The sequence below is a fragment of the Muscardinus avellanarius genome (genome assembly GCF_963383645.1).
Source record: "Muscardinus avellanarius genome assembly, chromosome: 2".
Classification (NCBI taxonomy): Eukaryota; Metazoa; Chordata; class Mammalia; order Rodentia; family Gliridae; genus Muscardinus; species Muscardinus avellanarius.
The window spans coordinates 104,364,877-104,388,961 of NC_137787.1; the positions used below are offsets into that span (position 1 = coordinate 104,364,877).

Below are 24,085 nucleotides of genomic sequence, written 5' to 3' on the forward strand. Positions count from 1 at the left end.
TGGATTTTTCATGGGATCCCAGGCAACGGAAGCACCACCCTCCTTACCCTTGGTGTTTACTAACTCTGAGGATTTCTAAAAGCATAAAGAATGTTAGTGATCTGCTTTCAAGGCCATAAACACTTTTGGGAAGCCAGGAGTGATTTTATAGTTGCACATACGTTGGAGAGAGAGCATGACCCTTGAGAGCAGAGTTTACCATCACTTTAAAAAATAACAGTGTCGAGGGAATTGTTCTAAGGGTAATCTTTGTCTTTTGCTTTATATTCTTTAATAGCTACCTTTTATTGAGTGTTTAGTAAAGGGCCAGGAACTCTATTAGGCACTTTTGAAACTTTTATTTTAAAATACAACACACCTACCAAAAACTACACAAAATCATTATAAGGAAAATAACATTTTAACTACCACTCATATTAAAAAATGAAACATTGCTGACCTCTAAGAAGTCTCTCCATAGTCTGTCCTTTGTCTCTCCAAAAAAAAAACTATTGTTATGACATTTATAGTAATCGTTTTCTTGCATTTTCTTATGTCTTATCATGTAAATATATACCCTGAGGCACTATAGCTCCGTCATCAATTTCCTCTCAGACTCTTGCTTCATTTAATTAAAATGGAATCAGAGAAAATAAAGGTAACCCAGATGAGCCAGTCTCAGAAAGTCAAAGGTCATGTGTCTTCTCTCAGAGATAAAATAGGAAGCAAAAGGGACTTCAGATAAATAAGGAGAGAGACCACTCTTCCAGTAGAACAATGGAAATGAACTAGGAGAGGGAGGTGGGGAGGGGATAAAGGAGGCTTGATGAAGGAAATAGTTCAAATTATGCTATGGCCATAAATGAAGATATCACTACCAATCTCAGTAACATGTGGGGGGGCAGGGAGTGGGATGGGATGTGAAGGGAAATACATCAAGTACTGTGTGCATGTATGTTTGTATCTATGATGTATAATTACAATATACCAATAAAAATCCATTCAAACTGAATCTGTTGCGTACTTGGACTCCTTGTCTTGTTGAGTTTGGCCGCATGGTGATTATATATCCAAGGTACCAGTTTACTTGCTATTCCTTTTTCTGTATTTTCTACAAATGGGCTTTAGGACCTTTGATCATCTCAGCTTTGGTAATGTTGAGGATACTACACATAGCTCTGAGTCTTTAGCAGGAGATATGTTGATGCTGACTACATCGATCTATTGCCTTATTACAGATTTCAAAATAATATTTAATCCATTATTTTATGCAGTTTATTAAATTATTTTACATATAAAGAAATGTGCTTCTTCTCATCTGTAATCTGGTTACCCAGTAGTATGATTCCAAAAAATGAACAGAATCATATTTGAGTATTTCCTTATATCTAGTTTTTTGTTTGTTTGTTTGTTTGTGGTACTGGGGTTCCTGGAAACCCTTCTACCTCCAGCTTACACTCCCAGACCTATATTTTATATTTTTATTTGGAAACAGGGTCTCCTAAGCTAGCGTGGCTGACTTCGAACCTGCGAGATCCTCCTGTCTCCACCTCCCAAGCTCAGCAATTACAAGCCTGTGCCACCACACCCGGCATTGTCTAGTTTTTATGATAATAAATATATTCCTTCTCATCTTTGGGAAAAGATTAATTATGATTTAAACGTACCTGATGGATCCCTGTCTACTCTAATTTTTATTACAGAGAGGTTCATGTTCTTTCAATTTAAATCAGTGGATCCATTCAAATGTTTGCTTTTATTTCTTTTCAAGCTAATAGTTTCTGTTAGCTATCATGTTAGTTTGTACCACAATAGTGCAAGTATAACTGGCATAGTTTTTATTTTAGATATGATTTGAGTCATAGTTATACATCCTACCTTCTTTTAACTTCACAATCTGGGAACACATGATAGTCATTACCACTAGGATTGCCATATTTGAAAAAAATATATAAGACAAACAGTTAAATTTGAATTTCAGAGAAACAAACAAATATATATATATATATAGTGTGTGTGTGTGTGTGTGTGTGTGTGTGTGTGTGTGTGTGTGTGTGTTAATATGTCCCAAATTATCCACTTGGGACAACCTAATCCTAAAACATAAAAAAAAAAAAAATGGGGCCAGGCCCTGTGATACACTCCTGTAATCCTAGTACTTGGGAGCCTGAGATAGTATTGCAGATTCAAGACCAGCCTTATCAATGTAGCAAGGCCTTCTACAACTTGGAGAGACTGTTTCCAAATATAAAATAAAATATAGCTAGGGGTTGTAGCTTGGAGATAGAAAGCCCCTGCATTTAATCCTTAGCACCCAAAAAATTTGTGATTTACTGTAGTGAAATATTCAGTATTTTGTATTTTATTTGACAACTAATATAAGCTGGACTGCTGCAGGAGAGGCAGAGGGAAGTATAGATAGTTTAACACAAAAAGTCACAAATTGTAATTCAGTTCTAAGAAATATGCAGTGAGTTGTCAAGCCAGACTTGTTCACCAGAGGAGTCCCACAGACCCTAGGATGGGGACTGCTTTGGCATCCCTGCTGTGTACCCCACCACAGAAAGCACAGACCCACTGCCAAAGTTGCTGTTCACTCAGTGTGAGTTAATAATGACATCTCCAAATCAATACAATGTCAACACTACCTTTTAAAAAATACACCTGTTTAATTTGTGCCTTTTTTCCTATGCTGAAACTCTTGGTTCTCAAAGCCTTGGAGATTAAGCTATTGGAAGATCCCACAATTAGTCATTTATTTTTTTCACTCTTACACATTACAATAGGCTGTACAAGTATGACTATACTATTACAACTACTCATTATGAATATTAAAAATATATAATCTTTACATATACCATAGTCATTCTCTCCCATTTTGAGGGGACTGGTTATATTAATTCGACATTGCTGGATCATAGAGATGTTGTGCAGTCTTTTCTACTTGTCTCTCAATATGTCTTTGTAGTTACCACACTTTTTTTTTTTTTTTTTTTTGGTGATATTGGGGATGGAAACCAGGGGCCTTCTAACTCAGGACTACACTCCCACACCTATTTTATATTTTATTTGGAAACAGGGTCTCTTAAGCCAGCCGAGACTGGCTTCAAACTTGCATCCTCCTGTCTCGGCCTCCCAAGCGCGGGGATTACAAGCGTGCATCACCACGCCCTGCTTGTAGTTACCACACTTTTAAAACTCACCATAATCCCTCTGCTCCTTTCTCTCTGCTGTCATGTCATTCCTAGTAGTTACTAAACACATGTAACGTTAGATGATTGAAATGTGGCTAGTCCAAAATGGTATGTGTTCCATCCACAACTGTATTTTATAAATTGCTAAATAATGTAAAATATCTCATACATAAATTAATATAAATTATATGCTAAATGGCATTTCCAACATGTTGAGTTTAATCAACATCCCATTAATTTACTTTTTTGTTTCACTTTTTTAGATAGCTACTGAAAAGTTCAGAATTATATATGTCCATTTTGTTATATCTTAATTTGAGTTGTGATATTTGACTCATTTTAGTTTTCTGAGGCTAATTAGGACAATATTTCTGAGGTAATTGCATATTGATAACCATCTCTTTATGACCTTTATACTTGAAGATCAGGTTTACTATATGGAAATCTCTGGCCCAAATATTTTTCTTGAATATGTCAGTTCATTGTTTTTTCTCTAGAATAAAGTGCTTCTATATAAAAGTCTATAATAATATAAAAAAGTTTTTTTTTTTTTGGTGGTACTGGGGTTACTGGAAACCCTTCTACCTCCGGGCTATACTCCCAGACCTATTTTATATTTTTTATTTGGAAACAGGGTCTCTTAAGCCAGCGTGGCTGGCTTGGAACCTGCGCGATCCTCCTATCTCTGCCTCCCAAGCGCTGGGATTGTAAGTGTGAGCCACCACACCCAGCTAAAATTAGTTCTTTTTAGTCAAGAGTTCTTATTTAAATTATATAGCCAAAAATGATTGTTTCTTCTTTAATATTGCTTGTTATTGGTTGTGATATGTTAATATTCTTAGGTACACTCTGTAATTTATTCAGTAAATTTAATGTTTTGTTTTGTTTTACTTGAGGTTCACTTTTCTTAATTACAGGTTTTTGTAGTTCTTTTTTCCATGTTGTTTACTCATTTACTCAGAAATTCTCATGACCTGTATGTTGGATATTCTTTGCCTTCTACAATACATGTCACTTTCTCTTGCAATCTCTCTCTCTCTCTCTCTCTCTCTCTCTCTCTCTCTCTCTCTCTCTCTCTCTTTCTCTTTCTCTCAACTTTCTCTTTTCTACTTTGATTCTCTTGGAATGTATTTTACACATATTTTCTTTTACTGGTTAATTGTTTATATGTATAATGCAGTTTTCTTTATTTCTAATTCTTGAGCTGTATTCTTTTTTTCTTATTCTGATTAATTCTGCTCCTTCATGTATTATGTGTTTTTTGGTGTCATTTATCCATTTATAAATAAATAGTATTTTTCAGTTTTGATATATTTTTTGAATATGACACTTTATGACAAGCTTTTTTTGAGGCAGTAAATAATGTATACTATGCAAGCCATATGGTCTTTGAAAAAGCACTGTCATTGTAGTAAAAAATAATCACAGAAAATATGTAAATGAATAACTATGACTATGTTCCAATAAAAATTTATTTATAAAAGCATAAACAGGACTGGATTTGGCCTGTGGGCTATAATTTACTTCTCACTTATAGGGCTATTAGCCTGCCTCTCTCTCTCTCTCTCTCTCTCTCTCTCTCTCTCTCTCTCTCTCCTCTTTCTCTGTAGTTTCTATTGCTTTATTAATTATTTTATGTCAATTTTGTTTTTTCTATTTTAAGATAGTTAAAAGTTATCTCCAGCCAGGTGTGTTGGTGGTATCCCTGTAGCTTCAGTACTTAGGATGACCCTATTTCAAAAAAAAAAAAAAAATAGGACCAGTGTTACAGCTCTGAGGTAGAAAGTCCTTAGGTTTGATCCTCAGTACCAATAAAAAAAAATTAAATTTTTTTCTAACATCAAAGAGAACCTTTCTCTCTTAATGCCATGTAATAAGAAAAATAGAGATTTCTTAAATTTCTTGGATCTGATCACTTTTTTCTTTTCTTTTTCCTTCATCTCATTACTTTATTTTTTTATTAGTGCACTGTAGCCATACATTTTAATGGGGTACAAGATAGTGGAAATCATAGATGAACAAATAAGGTGACCTAACTAAGGGCGAAGGGAGGAGGCAAAAAACATTCACAAACATACAAAATACATTAAAAAAAGATATCAACTCAATCACTAAGTCAAACATGAGAAGGACGGAGTGGGATAGGCATGGGGCGGAAACTGGGGAAGGGCTAAATGAATGATGTATGCATGTATGCCAGTAGGTTTTTTTTCTTAGAATCAGGGTCCTGTGTTGGAAAAACTCCTTGGAAGGTCATATTTAAGATCTGACAGGACATAGTCTATTTCAGGCAACTTAGACCTTGACATAGGCTATTAAAACATGAAATATGCTGGGCATGGTGGTGGTAGTAGCACACACCTATAGTCTCAAACAGGAGAATGGCAGGTTCGAAGCCATCCTTTGCAATTCAGTAAGGCACTCAGCAACTTAGATCCTGTTTCAAAATAAACAACAAATAATAGGGCTGGAGGTGTAGCTCAGGGAATTTCTACCTCTGGGTTCGGTCTTCAGTATAAACAAACAACAGCAACAACAACAACAAAAAACATTATGTTTGTCAGAATATACACTATCTGTAGTCTATCAAGTTGATCTACCAGTTTTTATGTACGTTGGCCAAAGATATGTGACTTTTGGGTCAAAGAGCTTTATCACGCATGACATAGCGAATGGCATGAAAATCAGCATATTTCCCTGGGCTTTCCTTGTTCTCAGGTTCCAGGGAGGGAATGGCTGGGCCCAGATGGAGCCTGTTCATAAGGTTGGTTGCACTGAAGAAGAGGAGCCTGAAATCTAGGAACCCACCTCTTTTATAATGAGAAGTGAGCATACCTGCCCTTTGCTCCAGGGAATGCAGTTTCCTTTTCTCAGGCTATTTACTATACAAATATATTCCTAAACAAAATTTTTGGAATAAACTTCTTAAAAATGAGAAATGTAGGAATGTGAGTGACCAATGGAAAGCTGGCTCATGAAGGTGCCTCTTTGCCCACTTTCTTCTTTTTCTTTCTCTCTCTTCCTTCTTTCCTTCCTCTCTTTCTTTCTTTCTTTCTTTCTTTCTTTCTTTCTTTCTTCTTCCTATGGTACTAGAGATTGAACATGGGACATTCTACCTCTGAGCTATACCTCCAGCCATCTTTAGTTTTAGTTTTGAAACAGTATCTCACTAAGTTGCTGAGGCTGACCTCAAATCTGTAATCTTCCTGTATCAGCCTCCCAAGTATTGGAATAACAGGCATGCACCACTTTGCCTGGTATTTTTTATGCTTTTGTCTTTTTTTTTTTTTTTTTTAGGTACTGGGGATTGAACCCAGGGGCATTGTACCTCCTAGCTATATCCCCAGCCCTACTTTTTATCATTTACTTTGAAACAGGGTCTCACTAAGTTGAAGAGGGCCTCACTAAATAGCTGAGACTGGCAGAAAACCCAGATCCTCCTGTGTCAGCCTCCCAGGTAAAGGGGTTACCAGCATGCACTACCACACCCAGCTTTTTATTCATTTTAAAAATGCACAAATATTTTCTTATTCCACTGGATGTTCACAAATCAGCAGCCTGTGCTTTCTAGTGAGCACTCACTGACGAGCTGTGGCTGTCTCCTTGAGTGTTTTGGAATTGTAGTCCTGTCTTTTGGCTCATGGCTTCATTCTGCTTGATCCTACATAAGCAAACCGGTGGTATAACTTTAGATGTTTAGATGTTTGTAAAGGTGTCTTATTATTTAGAATTGTAAAATTTGTACTTTCAGATTTGATCTCTAGCCTAAAGCCTGCTGGCATCCCTGTAGCCCAACTTCTCAAAACAACCCTTTATTTAAAGCCAGTATTCCAAACCTGATTTTACTTTTGTTGAAATACTCATTCTGAACATAAAATCTATTATGTTTGCAATATAGTTAGACTCTAAGACCTTGCTAGGTTGCACAGGGATGTTTCTCTGTCTCCCCATCCCTGACACAAGACCTTACTTGTTCTATTATTTTAAGTGGAAAGTCCAATTTTTGCTTACATTCTTTTCTGTAACATTGTGTATTTTCTCTTTTTGCTGTATTTGTATATTTCAACAAACAGAAATTCTTCTAACCTTACTTTTTGGATCTGTGGTTCAAAAATTAGTAAATTGCCTAAGCAAGCAGATTTAAAATGTGTGCAGAAGATACAACACAAGAATATTTGTCTGAACCAAATATTGGTTGATTTGTGTGAACCATTATATTTGCTACAAATTCTCTTCACCTTCTCTACTAATGTTTACCGTCTTGTTGTTACACATAACAAATGCTAAAAACATCACAAGAAAATGTAAGATTGAAATAAATTGAGAATTTCAAATGTAAATCCCCTAGGGAGGAATGAGAAAGTCACAATTTCGACTATGCAATCTAAAATTGTACAAATACCTAATAGATAATCAATGGCAGTAACAATGTTTGGTACCTTTTCCACCCACGAGATTGATGATATTTTATGATTTTTCTGATAATGATAACAAGAAGTAATATTTAAGATACCCTAACAACCCTAATGTCTTCAGAATGTATTTTCTTGGCATTCTCACTTCTCTTTTTTCCTCCCCATCCCACCTGACTTTTTCTTCTACCTCCTTTGATTTTGATTTAGATAAAGACATGCAACTTTAGTGGATATTTCAATTCACAGGATAGAAACTAAATGACTTAAAACATTTCTTTATTCTCCAAAATACATAAGGAGTGGTGTCAGATGGGTAGATAATAAACACAGAAAGATATATTTATCAGTATCATGCAACCCATCTAGGCTAATAGGTTAAACAGAATAAAACAGTGACTGGTAATGGGAGATGTCTGTTAATATATCTGATTCCAGTTCACATCTCATGATGCTCTGAAACTACTACTTGTACAGTCTAAGCAGAAAACTATCCTCTGTTGGAGGACCCTCGGACTTGGCCTTGAGTTTCCCTTGGAGATTGTGGAAGAACAATTATCAGTGGTAGAAACTCTATTGGTGGAAAACATGCGAGGGCCCCTTCAATGTCCATGATGGGCCCTCACACCTGAAACCGAGACTCTCTCTTCTTTATAAGAGGATCATTTATGAGGAAGACTGAATCTCATACTACATTTTTGAAAATAAATTGACCGTTGGTGAACATGTGACAAAAGATAGAAATCCTTCCTTCCCTCCAAACATTAGGGAAGATCATGTAGAATATTCTCTTCCTTGAATGGGAATTTTAAGTGAAAAGTAGGCACGTAACCCACTATGAAGTTTGAATGTAAAAGAAAGCTAAGTAATATGTACTTTCCAAGGACAAATAGGAGCTTATTTCAAATCATTAGACAATCTAGTCTTGTTTAGGGAAACGAGAACTACCAGGTTCAGACAATTTCATTCATCAAAGGCTGACTCATTATCTGAAAAGGACAAATGTTATGCCAATTTTTCTAAGTACTCTTTCATACCTCACAGTGCTTCTGTCATTTATAGGCAGAATCTGGTACAGAAAACACTTTTATCTCTAAAGAAATGTGAAAATCAGAAAAAAAAAGTCACTAATATCCGTTAAAAGAGATAAAAGATCTTTCCCCCTACACTAATATAATCAATTCATTAAATGATTACTCTTTTTATAAAAAGTTCAATCACAACTCCTGTGTTGAACATCTAGCAGAAAAAAATAATAGCAGCAGGAAAATATCTCACGTTTTCAAATTTTATTCTACATAGAAAAAATTCATATGTGGAACAATCATCTGCATTTTTTATGGTTTCAGTGCTTTGTGTATGTCACAGGAATCTGAGAGTTGAAAGGAAGATACGAACTTGTAAATATAACAGTCAAAGATTCTCCAACACTGGCGCTCAGTATGAATGAACAGTGTGTCAGTATTTGCAGGTCTCTAGTGAGCAATGAGAATGGCTCTCAGGATATTGCAACTCTGTCTGCTTCCACCAGAGATCATAATTGGGCTATGAATTTTTATAACAGGAAAGTCTTCCTGTCATAGATAGAGACTGACAAAAAGTTTAGTTAACGTCAAAAGAATCTCAGAGTAATATGAATGGTGTACATGGATAATACTTAAACATTTGCTGTCTTCTTTTTGTCTTCTTCTCTTTTAAAATAAGTATCTGCTATAGTTTACTGACTGGTGCTTCTAAAAAATAGTGCTTCTTTCTGACTATTGCTCATCGAACTGGTTTCCTGCCCAAGGACACAATGTACTCTTTGGAGAATTTTAGAAGCCGATTGAGGTGAGTAAAGGTGATTTATAAATCGAAAGCAAATGATAGCAGAAGATGGGAACTAAACTGTTTCTTTATCTGCAAGGAGCTAATTGGGCACATTTCAGGCCAGGTCTCTAAAGGCACAGCTCATGAGGCCTGCCTTTCTAATGCTATGCTCATTACAAATAGTCAACAGAGGACTGGTAATGCTAGGGAAAACCCTATCAAGATGGCCTTTGGCTGACACTGTAGATTTTCTTCAGAAAAGGAAGAAAGAGAAGGAAAAAGTAGTGAGAGAGTCAAGGTAACTAGCTGCTTATAGAGTCTTGCTTGGGTTATCTAATTTATCTGATATTGAAGAGTTTTGTCTTTAAAGGCTATCCTGCTTCATAAAATCTCCAGGAACTTTTGTCTCTTTTGACATGCCAGAGTTTAATCTGGCCTTATTTATTACTCAGTTATTATTAGAAAATATATTTCAATTTTTTATTTTTGTGCTTACAGTTTCATATGGAAGAGTGAATACAGCACATATAAGCTGTGCATTTCTGGAACAACCTATGTTTGTCACTGATGTTGAAATATTTTAATAGTAAATTGTATCAGTGTGGTCCTAATCTAAATTGCACAGGCTATTCTTAATTAGTCACTTTAATATTTTTGATAAAATGAAATATACTGCATTAGCATCTCACTTTTAAGGCAACAAAGAAAGAAAGACATGATAGATGTTCACAATATATGATGTGAAAGGTTTTCAAGGTACTTCAGAAACCCAAGAAACACACTAAGAAGGCAGTGTTGTGACTTATGTCTATATAAGAACATGACACTGGAATTTGTGGAAATTCAGTTTTCAGGAAAAAAAAGTGGTAGCGTTGCATCCTACAAAATATTTTCCAATAAACTGATCACATATTGCAAGGCAGCTGTAGCCCTTAAGTAGAGTGAATTTTACTAGGCAATCTCTCCAGTTATTTTTGTATTATAGAAACCTGATTCCATTTTATGAAAATGAGAAGAAAACTTTCTTTGACATTGTATGAGTATTAGAAATGGATAGTTGTCCAACAGTTAGTTCCTCAAAAATACCATGTGAGAAAGAGTACCCCAAAATATTTTGTCAATCTTTAGGAAATTTTTAAAAAGATAATTTTTCTTTTTTTGTGTAATTTGTGTGTGTGGTACTGGGGTTGCTGGAAACTCTTCTACCTTCGGGCTACACTACCAGACCTATTTTTATACTTTTTTTTATTTGGAAACAGGGTCTCTTAAGCCAGCGTGCCTGGCTTCGAACCTGTGTGGATCCTCTTGTCTCCACCTCCCAAGCACGGGGATTACAAGTGTGTGCGCCACCACACCCGGCCATAATTTTTTCATTTTTATAAATACTTTATAAAGTAATTTAATTTAATTTTTCTGAATCTTAAAATATTAATAAGACAAACCTATTACTACACATTTAAGTGTAATGAGAGGGCGTGGGAAATTTTGGTGGATGTTAAGGATCTTCTGTGAGAAATTAATTCATCTATTTTTTCCCTTAAGCATTTAATTGACTCTCCCACTAAATTTTAAAGAGATGTAAATAATTTGTCATTTAGTGAGTAGTGTTTTGGCTTATAAAAATCAATATGTAAGCATAAAATTTTAGTGGTGGAAAGGATATTAGTGGCCATGTACGCTGGATATTTAGCTTAACCAGTTAAGAAAGTGGAGAAGGAGATATATGGCATCACTGTGGTCCTATCTCCATGCACAGAGGCAGCAAGAACAGCCATCTTCTGCCATCCCGTCTTGGATAGGTGCGTCTTGTCTACACTGCTTTGGGTTATATCTATGTAAGTAGTTTTAAAATCTTGTAGATATTGGATTGTGAGTTGGTGAGGTGATTTTCTTTAGTGATACTATATTCAGAAAAAACATACAATATAGAAGTGGAAACATTTTCTCTTAGGTGCAAGGTATTTATTTTTCTTGAACATAATTTTTCTTCTTTAATAAAAAATGAATGTGGAAATGAAGTAGAAAATCTAACATTGTAATTCAATGGCATCCCACTTTTAAAAAAGCAGAATATTTCAGTAGGAAAGATCAGTTTAATGTGTGAAAAAATTTTAATTAGTGTCCTAAATCTAAATTTCAAGCACCAAACAAAAAATGATTTTAGCTTGAAAAAATAAAATTCACTTCAAAAGAAGTACTCAAAAAATCTCCCTTCAAAAAAGTTCTCTTTCAGCCGGGCATGGTGGCGCATGCTTGTAATCCCCGTGCTTGGGAGGCGGAGACAGGAGGATGGCGCTGGTTCTGAGCCAGCCTCGCTGGCTTAGGAGACCCTGTTTCCAAATTATAAAATAGGTCTGGGAGTGTAGCCCAGCGGTAGAAGGGCTTCCAGGAACCCCAGTACCACCAAAAAAATAAAAAAATAAAAAAAGTTCTCTTTCACTCTCATACAAAAGCACACACTTACACACAAATTAAACATATAACAATGTATGTCTTAATTTGTTACCAAAGTGAATTTTACACTGAATACTGAAAATGGATGCAAGTTCACTGTTGAATTCAAATACGTAATCTTAAACAGAATGAGGATAATTCCCTCTAGTATGTACTTGTCCTGTGTGACCAAAATCTTCCATCATAAGGTAAATTTCTTTAAGTCCAGCAGATTGTGCAAATTGGAAACACTTTAAATATTGAATATACCTGAAGAACCATCCGAAGAGCAAAAATGGAAAAAGGGAAACATTTTTTGATAACACATAAGCCCCCACCCCAAATTACACTTTAGAAAAATAGTCTTTCTTGTCAGATTTACTAGATAAACTACCCAAAGCTATTTTGCCCATGTTTCTTTTTTCTTTTTTTTTTTTTTTTGTGGTACTAGGGATTGAACCCAGAGGCGTTCTACCTCTGAGCTACAATCCCAGACTAAATTTATTTTTTAAATTAATGTGTTTGTTTGTTTCTTTGTTTGTTTGTTTTTGCAGTACTGAGGATGGAACCCAAAGGCATTCCACCTCTGAGCTACACCCCCAACCCTATTTTTTTTTTTTTTTTGGAACTGGGGATGGGACCCAGGGCCATTCTACCTCTGAGCTACACCCCCACTCCTATATCTTAGTCTTTTATTTTTGAAATAGGGTCTCACTGAGTTGCTGTCTGTGACCATGATCCTCTGGTCTCAGTCTCCTGAAAGCTGGGATTACAAGTGTGTGCCACCATGCCCGGCTCCTACATTTTATTCTTTATTTCCATAGTTTCCCTGAGTTGCACAGGGCCTCACTAAATAGCTGAAGCCGTCTGCAAACCACAATCTTTCTGTCTCAGCCTCCCAAATCCTGGGATTACAGGTGTTTTTTTTTTTAGAATGCTCGGCTTATTTTTATAATTTTGAAACAGGAGCTCGCTAAATTGTGGAGGGGCTCACTAGGTTGATGAGGCTGGCCATGAACCTCCTGTCTCATTCTGCTAACTACTGAGATTATAGGCATGTGCCATGGCACACAGCCCATGTTGTTTTTTTTTTTTTTAATGCTTTATACTTTTACAACTAGCAAAGTTATTCCTATCTAATACTTATTTCTTCTGAAAATGAAACAACTAGGTCACTTGCAGTATACTCTGGAGTATGCATGTTTGAAAAGCAAAGACTCCTTTCATCAGCATAGTGAGGCTCAAAGAGATGAGCACGACTATGCACACAGCACTTGGTGTGTTTCCCTCTGGACCCCCAATATGGCAGTGAGATTGGCAGCAATACCTTCCTATATGGACAGTGCATTTTTAAATGTTTTCCTTCCTCAGTTTCTTTTTAAAAATGTACTTTAAAGGGGCTATTGTTGCAATTAATGATTAGGACAGGTGTGGCAATTCATGTTTTAGGGATTAATAAGAAAGGAGCACAACTCTCACTATCCCCTGGACTGACAAGTTCATGCACTGAGAACCTTAGACAAGAAGGGAGCTGCTCTTCCACTAATAAAGCCCAGCTCAGTGCTACACCACATGACTCCTATATCGTATCCTCTGGTTCCTTCTGCTGGGACTGCCTCCTAAAGCTTGTGTTGGATTCTTAAGCATCTGAATATCTCTCTGCCTCCTGCCTTTTCCCTGGTGAGCAACGCCAATAACCTGTGTCTGGAATGGTGTCTGCTCCTGGTACATCTCCATAAAGCATATCTTTCCTAGCATCCCAGGGAAAGCCACCAGCTCCAGGCTGGCACATCTGGATGAAACTATTTAACTTTCTCTCTGTCCCCACAAGTCTTCTACTTCCAAAGAGCTATGCCGGCCCCTTGATGTGTATTCTTGCTTCGGGCACCAAGTGCCTGCTCTATGAAGTAAGCTCCCGAGCCAGGGGTTTTGGTAGATTTGGCTTGACAGACTCTTCCTCGCAACCCCCCTCAGCCTTTAAGTTGTCTTTTGCACAATGGTGGGTGCCCAGTAAACATCATTTGAATGGAAGAGGGCTGTGTTGAGAGTGAGCGCTTTCCGACATGTTTCCATAAAAAAAAATTTTTTTTTTTGGTTTTAAAGTATCACAAGATCATCGTTAAAGATTGTTAGGCGATTTTAAACCAACCTTTAGGAATTCCTCTGTCATTAATTAGGCTATCTGGGGAATCCAGGCTGGAGGCTAAAGGATGGTCATTGCCCAGAATCAGGAGGCGCAGAGCCTCGGGTCAGGATCTGAGATAGCCCCTCAGGTCCGGGCAGGTGATGCGCGACCCCCGTTGGGCTCCAGGCCCCTGTCCCCCGAGGTCCACTGCCTTCTCTGAGCGCTGGAGCATGCCCAGTGGTGGGCCTGGAGCAACCTGGGGCTTGGCACCGGCGCGCTCCGCTTCTCCGGGTTTTAGCAGGAGCCCGTGGGGGCGGAGGGGTAGGGAGCCCGCGGAGCCAGCAGCCCCGGCCGCGCCGCGCCGCTCAGGGCTCGCTCCGCGGTGCAGTTGCTCGGGAGATGCGGGAGCGCCGCGCGAGGTTGCTCCACCTGGCGCGCTGAGCGCGGCGCGGGGAGCCCCCGGGGGCGGGCAGCCGTGCGGGCTGGGGGCGCGGACTGCAGTAGAATGCGATCCGGGCTGCTCGGGCGCTGCGAGACATCGCTCGAGCGCGGTCAGGTGCAGGCAGCCAGCCGCTCGCCCGTGCACTAACTTGCCACTTGGCCGGGTCTGCTCTCCCGGGCTCTCTATGCCCGTCGGTGGTGGGGGGCGGGGGGCGTGGGGAGTTAGAGCGTCTGCGGTAGCCGAGACGGGGATCCTGCAGAGGGGAGTCTGCCCGCCGCCGCGCTCCCCCCCTCCCCGCGCTCCCCTCCCCCACCCCTTCGCCGCCTTCCCCTCCGCCTGTTCCGAGAGAGACGGGCGCCTGTGACATGCGATCTCTGCCAAGTGACGGTCCCCGAGTCTGAAGTGCCCGCGAGGAAGTGAGCTCCGCGGGGCCGGCGATGACAGCCATGAAGCAGGAGCAGCAGCCCACCCCGGGGGCCAGGGCGAGCCAGGCGCCGCCGGCCGACCAGGTGAGAGTTGGCGGCGGGGGCCAGGCCCTCGCGGCGGGTCTCGGGTCCGCGCTCCCCACGCCCCTCGCTCCCCATCCTCCCGCCGCCCCAGTTCGGGCTCTCCTCCGCTCCCCCATGGATTCGGCAGGAAGTTAGCGCTCCGGAGTGCGCTCCGGGCCGCGAGAGGATGCGCCAGGTGGAGAGCCGCGGGGAAGTGGGGCGAGAGGTAAACCCGGGGGCGCCCCGGGGAGCTCCTGCGGGTGGGCTCCGTGGGAAGCGGAGGTGGTCCTGCGCAAGGACCCGTCTTCCTTGCTCCCTTTTAACGCGCGCGGTGTGAATCTGCCACTCAGGACCACTTGCCTGGGTTCCAGACCTGTCCTGCTGTAGCCCGGACGAGCGCTGGTCAAAGCTGCTCAACTAGGCAAATGACCTTTAGACCGGCGGAGTTTTTCCTTTCCCTTATTATTATTATTTTTTTATTTTATTTTGTGGAGATGGCAGTGTCAGGGGAGGAAATAGTTGGGCGAAAAAGCTGCACAGAGCATCTGTGGTCTGCTGACTGGACAGAGCTTGGGTAGCAGAAAGGCATTTATCATTAATGGGGGCTGAGAAGGTACTGGCTTTAGTGATTTCTTGGGTCCAGACGTGTTGTGTCTGCAGAGATGCGGTGCCTTGTGTTAGCTGGGGCTTATTCTTGTCCTTTCCCCATCCTTCTGCCCCCACCTCCCCTTTTTGTTTTGGTCTTTAGGGATCTGGACCATAATGGATAGTGGACCCCCATTTCATTCTTCGCCTGGATTGGGGTGACTTGGGAGTTCAGCAGCGCCCCCCCCACCACCACCACCAAAGTTGGAGGGTTGGGAAGCTCAGATGCTCTGACGAGGAGGAAGGAGGCTGTGATCAGCCAGCTGAAGGCGCGGTCACGTTCACAGCAATTAGAAACAGGCAGAGAAAGCCGCGTTTAGGTCAGCACAGGACTACTGAGCTGGAGGACCTAGGCTTTGGGACTGGAGATAGGGCTCTTTGCCCGGCGCTCACGGAGGAAGGCCACCAGAAGCGTTCCCCGCAGAGACACTCCCAGTTCATCTCCAGAAGTGGCGTGCCAGGGGGTGCATTCAACTAGGGTCCAGCAGCGACTTGGCTTTTTGCTATTCCTAAGCTTCAAAGAGCATGTTAGGGGAGCTGTCCAAATCGCCCGGGAGCGGCTGTGAGGCAGGGGAGGCTATGCCAGGGATGTTGGTATTAATATTCCAGTCTTGGTCATCTCTCTTGGCTTGTGGTCTCTTGTCTCCCCTTGCCTCCCCTTCCCATTCCCCTCGCATATGTTTCACACAGGTGGTGGAAATGATTCAGTGCCTTAAAGCTCCCTTTTGGTGTATGAGGATAAAGGTTGCAGATTTTTACAAAGGATTTGTTTTCTTAAACCATCCCCTCCGTTCCATATCCTTAGATAAGTGTGAAATTAGTAGACATTGTATCTTAACGTCTCTTCTTCTTATACTTCTTCTCCCATGTCACCCCACCCCCACACACATCACAATGTAGAAACTAGTTAGCATATGTATAAAATAATTTGAGCAGAAATTATTATGTGACATCCTCTTTCAAGCTGAAAGTCCTTAAATTTCATTAACAAGCCACTGAGCCTCTACTGCTTTTGGAGTGATGCTACCAATAAGAATAATTAGTCAGGTGAGAGTTCCCTCATGAAATCTTGCTCACTAACCTGTGACACCAGCTGGTTACTTGAGGTGCTGCAAAGAGCTGGGCGATGGGGTGAGGGCGGTGTGGAGGAAGAAGAGGTAAAACGGAGCACACGGGAGCTGGAAATGCATCTGTCAACACTGGGCAAGTTGTATATGCACAGCAAATCCTTTTGTCAAGACTAACCATGAAGACATAGGTTCGAGCTTGAATTCAGTTTTTCCTGCTAGCCTGCATATTTTAGGGCCACTTCAAATATACAGGGAATGTCCATTGGAGGAACACTTGATTTGATTGAACATTTGTAGGAGACTCTCTGAACACTGGCATGCTGTTAATATGTCCATGATAGGCATTTACACATGTAAATGAAAGATACTGATTTCTCAAAGAGAAAGAAAGTCAGACTGGAATATACATGGCAGTCTCCCTGTGAGGGTTTTCAAAAACCCATAGGAAATATCTGTATCTAGTATATTTTTGTCCAAAGAATGACACATGGAATGATTGTCATATAATATGCGTGGCTGCTCTGAAGCTTTTAGTTACTTTCTGCAAGATTTTAATGAGCAGCAGTATCAGTTGTTATGGTTTAATCCTACAATTGTCACAAAACTTTCTTTCAATTCTATAAATACATAAAACACCTCTGTAAAGATGTGACTAATTGTGCTGGCTGCACAATTTTAATTTAAAATGTACCTTTATGAAATTCTACCTAGTGGTTAAGCATAAAGTCTGTTCCAGCTAATCACTCACTGTGTATTGATTTTGAATGATTTAAACTTCTGAATGTTGCCAAAAAGGGCTTTCACTCTCCATGATAGAGATTTTTATGAACCTCAGTGATGCCTTGTCCCGAGGCCATCAAACACCTATTTCCATTTAGCACAATGGAAAACCACAGTATTTCCTCTGCGTGAAAATGGTTACGACCCACATAATTCGGTTACTCTTACAGTCCTGTAGAAGGCTTGACCTCCCTGTTTTATCTGTCAGGGTTCTCTATCACAGAGTGCTATAGCCAGGAGCATCCTCTCCCCAGAGAACAGCAGGGACTCTGTATTTTCCTGATATTCTGAATTATTGGGAATAATTTTATCTTCTTAGTAATCTTCCTTTTAAAGCTTCATTGATTTTAAACAATGTTCATGATAGTTATTTTTGTTCCTTTTATACTATTCTCTATTTATAAAATGCCTAAAACCACGTCTTGGACATGTGTAATCCAATCATTTCACTTAGCATGCTCAATATCTCATTTTGCAACAAGGTATTTAAAATCTTGAGCAGCTAATTATGATTTAGCATGACTTGGGAAGAATCACTTCCTGCATGTCTGGCGTTTGCAGCATCCTGTTCTTGGAGTTGATAAGGTAGCGTGTATCCACTCCTTTTCTTCTTTTGGAGTCTCAGAACAACTCTTTGAGGCACAACCTGTTGTTGTTACCATCTTAGCGATTAGTATACAAAAGGTTAAAGGAGTTAAACAACTTGGCTACGTTTGTCTCTAGAAGTGGGGGTGAGAAAGGTAGATAGAGCCAGGAGCTCATTTAAGTCTAAAGCCCTATTTTCTAATCTCTACATAATAACACAACAAAACATTCCTATTATAAAAATTTTAAATATCTGCAAATTGTTCATGCATGTTTGTGGACATTACCTTGTGTATAAAATATATAAAGAATCTGTTTAAAGCTTCAACTATAAATAAAAAAGCTTTAGAAATATTATTTATGTCCTTGACTAATTTTAAATTTACTCTGTCCTTTATTGATCTAAATGATAAAAAATGAACTAGATAGATCTTCACAAATACCTAGGAACTTAAAAAAGTCTTTTAAATTTCTGTATCATTTGTAAAATGAGTACATTTTCTGTATCAAGGCTGAGTTTAGAATTTGCTTTCATTTCCACCAGGTGGCGCCCTACTGCTGAATCCAATGGGGGAAAATACTGCCTAAAATGCTAGGCTGTCATTTGAGCTCCAAAATAAGAACAAAACAAAACAAACAAACAAACAACAACAACAACAAACCGTTATGCCAAAAATTAAAAAAAAATACAATTATCAGAACCCCACTTTCCTAAATAGGGCTAAAATATTTTTTAGAATAACAATTCAGCTATAAATACAGGATTTGTTACGCATTTTTTAAAAATGCATTTTGGTAGGAAACCATTTCCTAAGAATTCAGCATGTGACAGCCTCTTGAAACAGATAATTTTCAGAATTGTGATAACATATATAATGTGTAAACTTTCTTTTATCAATATAATTAAATTTGACACATGTTAATCTGAAATACTTCAATATAGGAATTGGTATTTATTATTTTTAATTCAAATTTGGTTTACCAAACCAGATTAAACATTTCAAAAGTGTGCTTAAGAAAAGCGTGCAACAGTTGTTTTTTCATGTTTCCTTTCCGATATATAAACAAGCTCTAATTTAGTCATTAAACTTATTTTTAGTACAGAGCTTTGAAAATCGCTTTGATGAATCATGCTGAAAAACTTGATAAAAGAGTTATCATTTTTCTTCTAATCATTCAGTCTTCAAAATATTTCTAAGTGGTGGGTTTTTTCACCATCTGGATACAAAACGTAATTTTGATCGACTAAAGATATGTAGAAGCCTATGATTTGGGGAAGAATGTAAGTTTTCTACCCTCTCAATTTTTAAACATTTAAAATTACATAAATTAGGAGAGAAACCAGTTGAATACTGGAAGCGGGTCTGGAAGAGGGCGGTGGGGAGGGAAAAGAAGAACTGATGAAGGGAACAGTTCAAATAATGTGGTTTCCATTTGTGAAGCGGAGTGGGATCCAGAGTGCTGTGACTCTCTATGATGCACAAGATAACTATGCATAATAGAAGTATATACAGATGACCAATGAAAATATAGATATGCTTATTCTGATTTGAACATTATACAATGTATATATGTATAGAAACACCACATAGTACCCCATGACATGTATAATTTTATGTCAATTTTTATTAAATGTACATTATATAACCAAATATCTTGTCTATAAAACATTTTATCCACTGTGTTAATAACATCCCACAAAATATTCCTTGCTGAGAAGCATCTAATATGTCTATATATCTACCCACTTCTTAATTTAGGGACTGAGCAAATTGTGCATTTAAAAAGATTAAATTATACAAAAACAAGTTAAAGAAAATTGTACTACTAAATATTAATGCTGCATTATCTTTTGGCGCACATTACCTTGAAAAAAGCATTCAAACTAAATTTCTCCCATTCTGAGATAAATAGTAAGCTATTTGAAAATTTTAGTTCATTGAATCACTTATGAGTATAGGATGTTTCAAGAGTCAGGATACAGGCACATTAATTTATTTACAGTGTATCATGTTGTACACAGAGTTGTAGAATGTTACAACTAAAATTGTGAGATTTTGTGCCATCAACCACAAATATTTATTTACCCTTGTCTCTGAGTTATGCACGGAAAGTTAGATTCAAGTTCATAAATAGTTCAGCTTCACCAGGTCCTGCTGTGATTTTGGGGGATCTGTATAACTCAGCCTCTCCATTTCATCTGTGAATGGAAGTGACTATGAGTTCTTTTCATGCTTGTTATAAAGATTAAATTAGATAATATGTAAATGCCTTTGCATACCATCTACCTTAGCAATGTCCTCTTTTTAAAAGTATACTCTGAGAATCAGAGCCCTAATGACAATATATATTATCTATACATATTTTCTTTCTTTTTTTTTTTTTTTTTCTTGGTGGTACTGGGGGTGGAACCCGGAGGCTTTCTATTTCTGGGCTATAGTCCCAGACCTTTTTTTTTATATTTTCTTTGGAAACAGGGTCTCGCTAAGTTGCTGAGAGCCTCACTAAGTAGCTGAGGCTGGCTTCGAACCCATGAGATCCTCCTGTCTCAGCCTCCCAAGCGTGGGGATTACAAGCGTGCGCCACCACGCACGGCTCTATACATATTTTCTATCTATGAATATATATATTATATATATAACTATCTACACCTAGTCCATTATTTTAACATTTTATAGACTATTGCAGTTTTAGCACACATATCTTTATGATTAAGTATGAATTTATGTATATGTATAAATATTTTCTTAATAAATATAGAAATCAGAAATCATTTGGTCAAAGTTGAGACCTCAGAATACTTTGGTTACATCTCAGCATCAGTGTAGTCAAAGCTTACTTCTTTACCATCCTACCCTGTAATGGGCCAGTCTGAAAGTAAACCTTGGCTAATTCCCACTAACTGATGAATTAGCTTGAATATGTTGTGTATTGTTTCTAATGCAATGCCCGTCATAAAGTAGTTAGCCTGAGAAAGAGAATGTTTGAAGAGAGGAAAGATGTGACTTACAGAGATGCTGGAGGTGAAGTTTCAGCCAGTGTGGCAGAAATACATCAGTTGTGTCCCAAGGACCTGGGGTCTGTGCCCCACTGTCATCAGTGGTAGGATTGTATTAAGCATAGTTGAAAAGATTTCCATACAGATTCTTCTAGTTATTCCCATGTGTTTAAATACAATGTGTCACTCCTTGCTATTCCATGTATGAAATTTACCTGCATACATTTTCATACTTCTTAAGTGACTTTATTTTTGTGTGTGTCTTAACCAAGTTATTGTATTATTGAACATTATAAAAAGGACACATAATAAGATATACATCAATGGAGAGAAAGTTTGCTTTCCCATCTAGAGGCCTGCACAGGATCGAAACAGATAAAAAAAAAAAATTGTGTAAGGAATGGAAAAAATCCCTCATGAGCATGTGACTTCCTATAAAGCTAGAAATATTTCTATCCTAGCATACACTGCCAGGTCTTGAAAAGTCATACCGCTTAGCACTGATTATTCCCAGGATATTGTTGTTTTCAAGTCTTTTCTGACTTGATTTACAACCATTGGTAATAAGGAGTATCTATGTACATTTTCTTCTGTGTAAATAGCACCTCCTCCTCTGCCTTTTAAATTGAACACTTATCTTTCCCATACCAGATAAACGCTCTTCGTGTGTGTGTGTAGGGGGCAGGGGGGTACTGGGAATTGAACCCAGGGACATTCTACCTCTGAGCTACACCCCCAGCTCTATTTCTTTTTTTATCTGGAAGCAGATTCTCACTAAATTCTGGAGGGCCTCATTAATTAGCTGAGGCTGGCTAGGAACCTATGATCCTCCTGTCTCAGCCTTTCAAGTAATGGGACAACAAGTGTGTGTGTGCCACTATGCTGGCTCAGATGTTCTTATCTTTGATTACATTAACTTAAGGAATGTTTGTCATTTCCGGGCTTTTGTATATTTATTCTGTCAAGCTGTCCCAGATGTCTCAACATTTTAGACATACCCTATGTAATAGTGTATACAGCACTCATTGCCATACTAAATACAGCTAATTCCCATTTACTAAATAAATACTTTATTTATTTAATTTTGGTGGTACTGGGGTTCCTGGAAACCCTTCTGCCTCTGGGCTGCACTCCCAGACCTATTTTATACTTTTTAAATTTGGAAACAGGGTCTCTTAAGCCAGCATGACTGGCGATCCTCCTGTCTCTGCCTCCCAAGCCTGGGGATTACAAGCCTGTGCCACCACGCCCGGCTACTAAATAAATACTTTAAATTGTTATGCTCAGGAATTAACATCTACAGAATTCTTTGTTATGTCTTCTGTGTAATAAAAATTATTTTCTTTTCCTTTTATCATGCCATAATTTACTTGAAAATTGTTAAGATGTTAATAATTTTAAAGCAACTTTCAGGCAAAATGACTACTCTATTAATCAGAACAGTGTATTCTGTAAAGTTTTGGAAGTTGCCAAATGAGTTTCAGATTAGCTGTGTTGTTGGGGTGGGGCATCTTGATTCAGAATTGAGAACAGAGTAAGTGTCTTGCAGAATAAACCCTTCCCCTACCATTTACTCTGCAGTCGATAAACCCTCTAAAATCATGGATTCATCTTGTAAAAGGATAGAGGGGTGAGAAAGTTGCAAGGATCAGATACAGTGTGTGTTAAAGGACTTGTATAGCATTTGGCCCAAAAGAGGCATCAAATTTGTTCCTAATGCTGCCACATAGGTCTAGGCCTTCTGAGAAGATCCTTTCATTCTTAGAAGGGTAATTTTACATTTATGCTAATGAAAATTCTAAATAAACATGTGCATATGCCTTTATTAAATATGCACCACCAAACATATATATAAAGATATATATATATGTAGATATACATGTATATGTATATTATTAATTTGATATGTATATATTTAGTATCTAAATGCATTCAGTATTTTACAGTTAGATTATAGGGTATTAGAAATGAACTGATGACAACTTGACTGATTTATCCTACTTTTTTTTTTTTTTTGGTGGTACTGGGGTTCCTGGAAGCCCTTCTACCTCCGGGCTACACTCCCAGACCTATTTTTACATTTTAATTTGGAAACAGGGTCTCCTAAGCCAGCACGCATGGCTGGCTTCGACCCTGCGCGATCCTCCTGTCTCTGCCTCCCAAGTGCCCCCGCACCTGGTTTTATCCTACTTTTAAAAGAGAACTTATCTGTTTTCTGAAAATAACTAGGTTCTTTTATGAAATATTCCTGGTTTAATGTTTTCCAGAAAGTTGTTCCTAGAAACGATTGACTTAAAAATTATTTGCATGTGAGGGCTGATAGTATGTTGGTTGAAATTTAGAAGAGGTTAGTTGAATGTGGAATCAACACTGGATTTACATTTGGAAATGTCCTCCAGACACACTGTGTATTATCTGGCTTCAATATTATTACAATTTATCATACATATCGATTTTCTCAGGTTAGGACAAAAACCTATGCATCAGGTTACAAAAACAGCAAATGAAGAAGAGTGAGAAAAAAACCATTTTTATTATGCTTATCCCCACCCCTTTTTTGAGAGCTCAATGAAAATTCAATTTCTAAATTCATCTGAGGGTCTTTGCTCTGAAAACAGCAATGCGGCGATGCTGAATTACATAATTGAGAACTTGAATGGCAGGCTCTCTTGTGATTTATCTTTTAATGATGGGCCAGAGAGACCACTTGAAGTTGCATTAATAAGGCTTGTACAGGAGAAAGAGGCCTTTACTGTTACCGGGACATGGGTTTACTTTCAGCAAGAGGAACTGAGCAACTGGAAACTGATATTCATGCTTCCGTTGGTAACATCGCATCTCCGGTAATGGTTTTTACCATAAATTAATGAATACAAGGAATGGCCAGTTTTTCATTTTATATGTTTTGAAACAAGTACTAGAAGGCTTTTTCATAAAGCAACTCTTAATTAATGCGTCACAAACTAACCTAGTAATTCTTCTCATGTGGACAGTTGAAAATTAGGAACTTTCACACTGAGGTCAAAATGAGTCTTTTTTGAGAAAAATATATGAAATTCATGAGGAATTTCTAACATTTAAAAATAGATAATTTGTTTGGCTATAATGTGATCTTCTGATGATTT

The 24,085-nt window shown here is 38.5% G+C and overlaps 1 protein-coding gene across 5 annotated transcripts in view; it reads left to right on the forward strand.

The window, feature by feature from the left end:
• DPP10 (dipeptidyl peptidase like 10) overlaps positions 1 to 24,085 on the forward strand; it is a gene marked incomplete at both ends in the record, with an annotated part of 1,533,989 nt that overhangs the window by 784,070 nt on the left and 725,834 nt on the right. For 2 of the 5 annotated variants that reach the window (XM_080690188.1, XM_080690190.1), the window contains one exon: positions 15,070 to 15,108. The exons of 2 other annotated variants lie outside the window; for them this stretch is intronic. In XM_080690188.1, coding sequence (XP_080546314.1) covers positions 15,070 to 15,108 — 39 coding nt within the window. Of the gene's footprint in view, positions 1 to 14,831; positions 14,904 to 15,069; positions 15,109 to 24,085 lie in introns of those variants that run through there. One more of the 5 variants, XM_080690186.1, reaches the window with a different exon arrangement.